This window comes from Kogia breviceps, chromosome 4 (assembly GCF_026419965.1).
Source record: "Kogia breviceps isolate mKogBre1 chromosome 4, mKogBre1 haplotype 1, whole genome shotgun sequence".
Classification (NCBI taxonomy): Eukaryota; Metazoa; Chordata; class Mammalia; order Artiodactyla; family Physeteridae; genus Kogia; species Kogia breviceps.
In genome coordinates, this window is record NC_081313.1 from 115,691,793 (window position 1) to 115,702,081 (window position 10,289).

General features: G+C 57.0%; 1 protein-coding gene across 6 annotated transcripts; it reads left to right on the forward strand.

The window, feature by feature from the left end:
- The first annotated feature begins 473 nt into the window (after window positions 1-473).
- On the forward strand, window positions 474-6,878 carry REEP2 (receptor accessory protein 2). Of its 6 annotated transcripts, none has more exons than XM_067031726.1 (9): window positions 499-710; window positions 1,708-1,863; window positions 2,665-2,737; window positions 3,026-3,102; window positions 4,383-4,503; window positions 4,725-4,838; window positions 5,200-5,341; window positions 5,439-5,569; window positions 5,655-6,878. In XM_067031726.1, the coding sequence occupies exons 4-9, from the start codon at window positions 3,035-3,037 to the stop codon at window positions 5,721-5,723; spliced, it is 645 nt and encodes a 214-aa protein (XP_066887827.1). In that variant the 5' UTR covers window positions 499-710; window positions 1,708-1,863; window positions 2,665-2,737; window positions 3,026-3,034; the 3' UTR covers window positions 5,724-6,878. The 6 variants fall into 6 exon arrangements, with proteins under 6 accessions (XP_058917305.1, XP_066887827.1, XP_066887824.1 ...); XM_067031724.1 differs by having other exon boundaries at window positions 531-710; window positions 5,194-5,341; XM_059061322.2 differs by lacking the exon at window positions 1,708-1,863 and having other exon boundaries at window positions 474-710.
- Window positions 6,879-10,289: the final 3,411 nt, after the last annotated feature.

Sequence of the window (10,289 nt, forward strand, 5' to 3'; positions counted from 1 at the left end):
GAGGGTTTGATAGTCAGCAGTTGGGAGAAGTAGCCCATGTAGTAGACTTCCTGAGTTCCTATCTTAGCAGCATGACTTTGTGGTTCTGTCACCCTTGGCAAGTTATTGAACCTCCCTAAGGCTTCCCATTTTCTTATCTTCAAAATGAGAATAACTATAACCTCTGCCTTATAGGATGGTCACTGAAATAATGCATGTGAAGCTCTTAGCACAGGGCCTGGCACACAGTAAGCACTCAATAAGTCATAGCTATTATTCCTCGTGGGATGTTCTTTCAGACTGTTGTGGGCAGGGCAGGAGGAGGGCTGGGATGTCGGATGGAACCACGAAGGGCTCTGAGGACCTCAACCCAGGACTTGGAACCCAAGAAAGGTGAACAAGCGATTAGAAGAAGGCAGGTCAAAGGCGCATGCCCGGCGACAGCAGGTGCAGGGGGCGCGCCGCCGCCGCCGCCGCCGTGGCCTCCCCTTTAAGAGCCGCCACCGCCCATGGCCCGCCGCTGCGGCAAGGACCTCCCCTTTAACGGCGGCAGCTCGGCGCTCCGCGGCCCCCGCGGCGGCTGCTGCTGCGGGTGCTGCTGCTAGTGCGGCTCCTGCTGCCGCTGCCGCCTCTCGGCCTCCAGCAGCTGCATCCTCGGCCCGGGCCGGGTTCCCGCCCTGCGCCCCGCCCGGCCCCGCCATGGTGTCCTGGATCATCTCTCGCCTGGTGGTGTGAGTGCGGCGGCGGCGGCGGGGCGCGGCCGGCTGGGAGGGGGATGGGGGCTAGGGATGGGAGGTGAGGGGTATTGAAGCCCGGGATGGACCACTCCGTGGCTTCATACAGCAGAGTCACCTAAAGGCACATCTTCCCTATTTGGGGTCCTCAGAGACGTGGAGGTGTGGGACCTGGAGGACGGGGAACTGTTAGAGGAGCATGGCAGGCCTGGCTTCCCACCCCTTTTATTTTTAATTTCCCTGTTTCTTCGCCCTCCCTCACCCCAGGGGCTGGGCAGCACGGCTTCATTTATCAGGGGAGGCGGCTTGTCCCCTCCCCCACGTCGCAGATCTGACTGGAGGAGCTCCTCAAACCTGGGCCCTCATCTCCCTTGGGGAGAGGGCTAATGGAAGAGCCCCGGGAGCAAGGCAGGGCCTCCTCATTCCATAGCTTAGGGCCGTGGCAGCCTTGGCCTCCCCAAAGGGCCGGGTTTCTCCTGCCTCTTCCACTGACTGACAGTAGACTGGGGGGTGAGGGCACATGCTCTGAAGACCCCCCAGGGAGGACGGGATATGGGAAGCAGAGATGCTTGGAGGACAAAGTGTGGGAGGTAACTGGGAGAGGATGTGTAGCCAGCCTGGGATTGTGAAAGCCGTGGAGGGGAGGGTGTTAGGTGGCCTTCATTTCAGGCTGCCAGCTACATCCCTCCCACCTCCCCCAGGCTGCAGGAGGGTACCCTCTCCCACAACCAGAGACTTTGTCCTTGAGGTTTCCACCCCCCACCCCGTCTCCAAAGGCTATTTCTCAGAAGTGTCCTGCCTCAGTGAGGCAAGTCCATGGGGGAACAGGCAGTACCACACATTGTCAAGGGGCTGGGCCTGGCAGGGGCTCCACATGGGCCTCAGCCAACCCCTGCCCCAGCTCAGGTCCCTGACCCTAAGCCTCTACTTTGGGGGACTGACACCCCAGAATGCCCTCCCTGCTGTCATGTGCTTGTGTTCTGGCTTTCTCTAGACCCACCAGAGTCTCCCTCCTGCCTCTCCTCCATCCCACCCCAGAGGGAATCCAGGGGCCTCAGACCTCCCTGTAACCTTCTGAGTGTCTGCTTCTCTCTTGTGTGAATGAGCTCCCTGAGCTGCATCGGTCCTCTCCTTACCTCACCTGTGTCCTGTATGTGATCTCTGATGGGATCAGCACCGGACTCCACTCTAGCCAGGACCTCCAGCCCAGCACACTACCCTGAGCCTATTCCCAAAAGTGTTTACATGGGGGAATAAACCTCTCTGCCCCTCTCAGGGCCTCCTGCCCCTGTGCCCTCTGCTCCCCAGGCCCCCAGGGCTACAGTGGTACCTCTGACTGCCAGGTAGAGTACCCTGTTAGGTGGCCCTAGCCAGCTTGGCTCTGCGACAGGGAGGTAGAGGGTAAGGGCAGATGGGTATGAATGGGAGTGGTGTCAAGAAGGAAGACAACTCTGTGGCAGTGACCAGACCCCCACCCCTGATATGCTTATGCACAAACAAGGATCGGGGCTGAAGAGGCCACATCAGACCCTCTGGCCTCTGGGTCTTTCTGTGCCTCAGGGGCTGGAGAAAAACTGAACAATAAAGGGTTACAGGGGAATTCCCTGGCGTCCAGTGGTTAGGGCTCGGTGCCCTCACTGCCGAGGGCCCAGGTTTGATCTCTGGTCGGGGAACTAAGATCCCACACGCTGTGCGGCACAGCCAAAAAAAAAGGGGGGTGGTGGGTGTTATGAGGCATCACCCTAGCTGGCTGGGGCTTCCATGCTTGTATATCACCTCAGGCTTGCCTGCTTTGACCTAAACCCCTGACCTGAGTTCATCAGTCCAGCTGATGTGGCACTCTGGAGTTCTGTCTATTCTCCCCTTACCTACCCAGGGACTGATGCAGAGCTGGGAGGGAGAGGCTACTTCTCTTGGCCGAGGGGCCCAGTAACCATGCCTGCCTCCCTAGGCTCATCTTTGGCACCCTGTACCCAGCCTATTCTTCCTACAAGGCCGTGAAGACAAAAAACGTGAAGGAATATGTGAGTGTATGACCCTTTATCTCCCACCCAACCCACATGGCAGAGATCAGGGAGGACACTGGGTCACATGACAGGTGGGGGTGACTTTGTACTAATGCTGTCAGCACTAATGAGACCTGGTTCAGGGGAGGTTCCTGTGTGTTCCTTTCCTCCAGGCCTGGTGTGATACGCAGGCAAAGTTGAGGTCCTGAGCATCCCCCACAGCACCTCCAGCATGGTTGGCAGGCAAAGGTGGGGTCCTGGGTGTTCCCCCAAGGCCCCAGCCAACACCATCCTCTGTACCTTCAGGTGAAATGGATGATGTACTGGATCGTCTTTGCCTTCTTCACCACTGCCGAGACACTCACAGATATTGTGCTCTCCTGGTGAGATCTAGCATCCCCTCCCCGCATCTCAGGGGCCAGAGCCTCTGACTTTTTCTACACAGCCAGTCAAACAGAAGACTGAGAACCAGGGTGGAATTCCCCAACAGTTCCATGGGGTCCTGGGTGTCCCCTCCCCCCAATCCCCATCCAGACTTGGCTTGATCAGCAGAATAAGAACAGCCATAACCCTCACATTTCTTTCTGGTGGTAGCCAAATCACCACAACAGAATTCAGGAAACCTGCTTCTGCCGGACTTGCCGTGACCTTGGCAGGTCACAGTTTCCTAGGCGTCAGTTTCCCTATTTGTAAAATAGGCGTATGAGTCAATCTTATAAACATTGGATGCTTGTATTTCAAAGGCTTTTTCTAGGCACTACTAGACTATGTATATGTCCTTTGAGGACACGGAATGCCCTAATCATCTGTATATTCACAGCAGGCGCTCAAAAATGTTTACTGAATGAGCAAATGCCTCTTGGAAGAGAGGACTAATATAGCACGGTACACTGGAAGTCAAAAGAAAAGAGTTTTACAGAGAGGTAGAGGATAAAACATCCTTGCATTTGTAGATTTCAAGGGCCTATGGCCTTTGAGAAAAACAGTTTCATGGGCTTCCCTGGTGGCACAGTGGTTGAGAGTCCGCCTGCCGATGCAGGGGACACGGGTTCGTGCCCCGGTCTGGGAAGATCCCACGTGCCGCGGAGCGAGGAAGTTGAATGAGGTCAAATTAGGAAAGAGTAATGGGTTAAAAATTGAGAACAGTGAGTGTAGGTGCCTCTTGACACAAGCAAAGGAGGGAGCTTTGATGAGGATGGAGGAGACCTGAAGGAGTGTGTGGCCTGGGAAAGAGCCTTGGGGAATGGAGAACGATCCTTAAAAGCAGGGGCCATGCCATGACATCAAGGGGTGGATCCAGAGCACAGCTGGAGAGGCCCGGCTTCTTCATGGGAGGAAGGGCAGGAAGAGAATGGGGTGAGGACCCAAGAGTGCACCTAGAAGTTTAGGGATCTCGCCATGGTGTTGACCCCAGGACAGAGGAGTGGGTAGTCTTCTGTCAGAAGAGGGTGAGGAGAGCCACCACTGTGGGAAATTCCTGTGGGATCACCTCTCACCTTCCCACTTGGAATCTCAGTTGAGCCTCCCCTTGACCAGTCTCCTGAGCCACATGGGGACCTCAGTGCACTAAGGGATGGGGGACCAGCCAGGGCCATGCAGAGGGTCAGCGCACCTCCTAACTCCCTGCCCCAGGCTCCGCCGCTTGCCTCTTTCCACCCAACAGGTTTCCATTCTACTTTGAGCTCAAGATTGCCTTTGTGATATGGCTGCTGTCCCCTTATACCAAAGGCTCCAGCGTGCTCTACCGCAAGTTCGTGCACCCAACACTGTCCAACAAGGAGAAGGTCTGTTGAGATGAGGGAAGCTCTCTTCCCACGTGCCCCAGGTCAAGGCAGCCCAGTGCCTGTAACCACGTGCATTCGTGGCTCTCCCTATGGGTGATCGGGCAGGGCCCTGGCCTCCTGGGGCAAGCAGTGCCTTTGTCCAGGTGTGAACAAGGGCAGGGCAGGGCCTGGCCAGCAGGGCCCACCCCTCACCTCTTCCTGCTTCCCCTCTGACCCCTCAGGAGATCGACGAGTACATCACACAGGCCCGAGACAAGAGCTATGAGACCATGATGAGGGTGGGCAAGAGGGGTCTGAACCTGGCCGCTAATGCCGCAGTCACGGCTGCTGCCAAGGTGAGATGGGGGCAGACCCAGCTCCCAGGGCCCCACTTTGCTCATCTCATCCCCCTGGCCAAGCCCCTTTGCATCCACCAGGTCCTCAGGTCTGTGAAGGTTTGGGGTCTTGTGCAGCTTAGGGTTCCAGTCCTGCCTCTAACACCCTCCAGCTAAGGAACTTCCACTCAACGGGCCAGTTTCCTCATCTGTCCAAAGGGAAGGCATGGCCCCAGCCTGTCAGTGCTGCCATAGGACGGGGTGAGGACACTGCGGGGAGAGCACTGAGCCCAGTGGCTGCCCAGTGCCCCACGGTGACCTCTATCTCCACCCCGCCCCTTCCTCCGGTTCTCCCGGTGCGTGGTGGTGACCCTAGGGCCAGGGGGTGCTGTCAGAGAAGCTCCGAAGCTTCAGCATGCAGGACCTGACCCTGATCCGGGACGAGGATGCGCTGCCCCTGCAGGGGCCCGACGGCCGCCTCAGACCCAGCCCTGGCAGCCTCCTGGACACCATTGAGGACTTAGGTACAGGCCAGGCCCAGGGCTGGGCGTGGGGCACAGGGGAAAGGAGGCCAGGTGGGAGAAAGGCCAGACCGCTGTTCTCCTTTCCTCCCCGAACCAGGAGATGACCCTGCCGTGAGTTTAAGGTCAGGCACGAACCAGGCAGATGCCCGGACAGAGATCTCTGAGGATGACACAGGAGACAAGGCCCCTAAGAGGGCCAAATCCATCAAAAAAGTGCCCAAAGCTGAGGTGAGAGCTGGGCCAGAGCTTGGGGAAATGGCAAAGGGTTGCAACTCCAGGCTGAGCCCTCTGTCTTCCTGTCTCCTTCCCACAGCCACTGGCTTCCAAGACGCTGAAGACCCGGCCCAAGAAGAAGATCTCTGCGGGGGGTGACTCCGCTTGAGGCCCCAGCACACACACCCCGCCCCAGGCTGCAGAGCCCCAGCTCCACACTGTGCCAGCAGCCCTCATTCGCAGGCCCTAGGGCCTCTCAGATGGCTGGCTCTGGTGCCTGCCCAGTGGCCCCTCCCCCGGAAGGGCTTGGAAAAGAGGAGGGAGGCCCTGCTGTGGGGGCTGAGGGTAGAGGCTGGACCAGGAGCTGAGGACTGAGCCACTCGAGGAGGTGTGGGCTCCTCAGAGCCTGAACGCTCTTCTCCCCGCTCCAGCCCTGCCCCGCCCACCCAGTGCCTTGCTGAAGACCATCCCCTTGTCTGAAGTCCTAATATGGTCCCACTGCTCTCCCTGGGTCAGGGTCAGGGGGCCAGTCACAGCCCAGAATGACCAGAGACAGGCCTGAAGGCCCTGTGAGAGAGGGAGGGAGTGGGGAAGGCCTCGGAGAACCTGGGCAGGGGCTCTGGGCCTGAAGCTGTGAATGGAGGCCATGGGCTTAGTGTGCACTTAAATGACCAGGAGGGCCAGGCCAGAGCTGCAGCTGAGGGCCTTGCGTAGGGCTGTGTGCTACATGTGCCCACTGAAAAGAGCTGGGGCTCCAGGGGTGTGTGTGTGAGAGTGTATGTGTGTGTGCATCTTTCTGGGTCTAGAGCCTGGGGGGTTTTGAGTAAAGGACTTTCCCTCTAGTGGTAACCTCCCCCCACCCTCAGCCCTCCCTCCTACTCTCTGAGCCTCAGAGGACCCCAGCCCATGAGAGAGTAGGGCTCCAAGGGGCCTCTCACCTCCTCCTCTGCCCTTGATCCTCTCGCCTTTGCCTCCTCCCATTCCTGCCCTGCCCTTAGGCTGGGCTCCACCCCTCAGAGCCCTCAGTAGAGGACCTTGCTGAGCTGGTTCCTTTCCTCCTCACCTGGGGGCCCATCTTCCTTCCCCCTAGGGTCCTCGTCTTATGCCAAGCAGACTAGGCCCCATGTAAGCAGACCCCCGTCAGAGCCCAGCCTTTGCCCCCCACTTTGCCCCAGCTTCTGCCGTGGCTTCAGTCAGGGCTAGGAGGAATGTATGAAGAAGAAAAAGATATTAGGAGCCAGGAGGCTCCCAAATCCATGGAAAGAGGGTGCCCAATGGACCTTTCACACTGGATGAGCCAATAAACCAAATTCTTGGCACCTCATTTATTTTGGCTTCTGTGCTTTGTTCTTGTTCTACCAGTCCACAGGTGGAAAGGACTTCAAGTGAGAAGCAGGGCTCAGCTGTGGGATGGAGGGGGGAAGAGGCCAGACTGTGAACCCCAGGAGTTCTGATCTCCAAGGTAAGAGACAGGCTTGAGGCAGTTCAGTCTGGGAAGATGGTTTTGAGGTTCAAGATAGAGCCAGGGGGCTTCCCTGGTGGCGCAGTGGTTGAGAATCTGCCTGCTAATGCAGGGGACACGGGTTTGAGCCCTGGTCTGGGAAGATCCCACATGCCGCGGAGCAACTAGGCCCGTGAGCCATGGCCGCTGAGCCTGCACATCTGGAGCCTGTGCTACGCAACAAGAGAGGCCGTGATAGTGAGAGGCCCGCGCACCATGATGAAAAATGGCCCCTGCCTGCCACAACTAGAGAAAGCCCTCGCACAGAAACGAAGACCCAACACAGCAAAAATAAATAAATGAAATTAATAATTTAAAAAAAAAAAAAAGAGCCAGGGGACTAGGCAGGGCCAGGACTTAGGAAGAGAGAGCGACAACCCTCAGAGGTTGTCCTGTCCCTCAGAATCTTACCCTGAGACCCCTGCGCATTCTGGTACCTCACAGAAAGTGCCAGGTGTAAGCTCTAGGGACAGAGATCATGATGAGGCCCCCAGGGAAGAGAGAATGGGATATGGGGGCTCCTGGTCAGAGCCAGGAGATTGGATGCCCATAGTGCCTAGAAATGGTGAGCCAGACACTGAAAGGAGGAGACAGGTGGGATAAGGGGAGAGGTGGAGAAGAGGAACCAGCCCCATGGTTCATGTCTGACCCTGGGGACAGACAAGGAGAATAGGGAACCAAGGGCTGGGGCCAACGAGGCATGCCCTAGTGGCCTGAGGAGGGAGGGGTCGAGCCCTGAGCTGCTGGGCTGGGGTGGAGGAGAGAAGGAGGAGGGGGGCTGTAGCGCATGGGGTCAGAGTTCTGGGGAGGTAGACCCAAGGTCTCCAGGGGTGGAGGGGCACAGCTGGTGGGGTGGGGATGAGATCCTGAGGTAGAAGCCAGGAGAAGGGAAAGGATGACAGGATCAGAGGCAGCGTTGGAAGAGACAAAGGAAAAGAGTAGAGAGGGAGGGAAGGAGGAGGGAGGGTGAAGGAAGCAAGAGAAATAGAGGCTCAGCCTTGCGGAAGGAAAACAGAGGAAGCAGAGCCACCAGGGATGGGGTAGGGGGTGTGAGTGGGGACCTAGCTCCAGGCCCTGGACCCCAAGGTTGGCAAAATGTCCCTACATTAGGCTTTCCTCTCCCTTCCCTGGCATCACAAGGGCATGTCTTTCTGCCACACTTCAGCCAGCTGGCCAAGAACCTCCTGAACTGAGGTGGCAGGGTGAGATGCCCTTTTCATCTTTCCTGGATTCTTCCAGTCAATAGACCTTTGAATGGCATTCCTTTCACCATTGACCTCTGGGCAATTTGGCCCCTTTCTCTGTCAGAAAGGAGAGGAAGTGTCAGGGTAGAATTCAGGGGAGAGACACCCTGGTTCTAGAAAGATCTCCAGAGAGTAAGATGCTGCAGTCTCCTGCTAGCAGCTACCACATGGCCAGGAAAGCAGGTTACGCCTTCTCTAACCTTAATCTGCTGCATATCACACACACACTCAGATAACACACTTCCATCCACAGTGACCAGTGGCTAAGGAGGTCACTGCCAGATTCCACATTGCCAGGCTCTCCGTGCACATCTGGGTTTCCCTGTGTCAACAGAAACATGCTCAGATTTCCACTGTTCATTGGTCTGTTGCCATGGAAACATTCAACCTCCTAGAACTAGGCACAGGGCCTGACCCCTGTGGTGCAGGGTAGGAGAGGAGAGATGGAGGGTGACAAACAGAATGTGGGGGAGGAGGCTGGGGAGACACATCTGGGTCTATGTGACCTCTTGCTGTCTCGTCCCCTGGGACCACCTACCCTCTCCCCTCTGCCTCAATAGATCTCTCACTCTCTAGAGTGGGGAAGAGAAGTCATAACAGATGTATGGCTAGAGCTATGTGGAGAGTGCTTGATCGTTGCCTGGATTCCCATTGGGCATTGAGAGATTAGCTTTGGAGTGGGGGCTGAGGTCTAGCCCTGTGACCCATGCCCAGACCATCTTGGGGACACTGGGCAGCCCTCCAGGCCTGAGGTCCCTAAAATTGCCTCAGGCCTGAAGCTGCTTCAGCTGGCTCCCCCTCCCTTTCTTGTGTGTGCCCCACACCCAGAGAACCTGCTTAAAATGGGATTTCCAGTCTGTGATGTCAGAGGAAAGGTAGCTGCCGCTCCAGCCTATGCCAGCTCTTCCTTGATCAGCAGAGCTGAGCCCAGCCTTGCTCAGCCTGGAGGAAAGGGGGTTAGGTAGAGGAAGGAGGGGCACTGGGGGCTCTGGTCCCCATATATGTGGCATTCTGGATAATAGGGAGAGACTGTTTCCAGGCCAAAAGGTACTGCTGGCTTCCCCACTGCCTTAAATATCAGCCAGTACGTGATCATCTCCCTCACAAATTCCCCCCAGTTTATCCCTCTCTGAACTGGGTCAGGCCTGCATGGAGGAGGGCATCTTAAGTCTTAGAGCCATTTGGGTTCTGCCTGAGAGCTTGTCTCATATCTAGGCTGCAGGCAGCGACGGGTGGGAGGGATGCCTGCAAGGAGGAAAAGAGCCCACTAGATGGCGCAGCTCGCTCCCACTGTGGGATTCTCTGGCCCTTGCCGGGGACAGTCTTGTCTTAACCTTCAGCAGTCAGTCTGCTGAGTAGGATGCTTTATACCCCACTCCCTGGAGTTGGAGGTTCATGAAGAAAGCATACTTGTGGGTGGATAGGACAGCTGTGGATTCTCAATCACTTCCTAACCCCAGTTTGTGTGCACAGGAGATGGTCAGACCCAGTGGGCAGGTATTCCCTTTGGGCGAGGATCAGGCACCTCCTGGGAGCAGGGAAATTGCCAAGCTGACACTGGGGGGGCCCTACAACCCAAGGAACCAACCTGGGCTCTGGAATGGCATCTAGAGAGGCTGCTGGAGCTGATTTCAGGGTCATGTCTGGAGAGGGACCCAAGAGGTGGCAAGGGGTAGGGAATTTGGGAGGGACGGGTTGGGTGGGAGAGAGGAACGCTAACCTAGCTGCAGAATTCCCTGGATATGATCTCCTTGATGGCCACAGTGGCAGTCCCAGGCCTGCCCGTGTCCCTGTCCCCTGCCCCTTCCCTTATTTTCATCTGGGGTACTGTAGGGCTGAAAAAGGAGACAAAGACCCTAATCTCCAAACTCTGGAATCCCAAAGTACTTTTCCAGCAGCCAGAACCGAGACTCCTCAATGACCTACCTTTGCCTGACCTCTTTCCCAAACTGACCCCACCAGCCCTGAATACCTAATGTATTACCCTCTC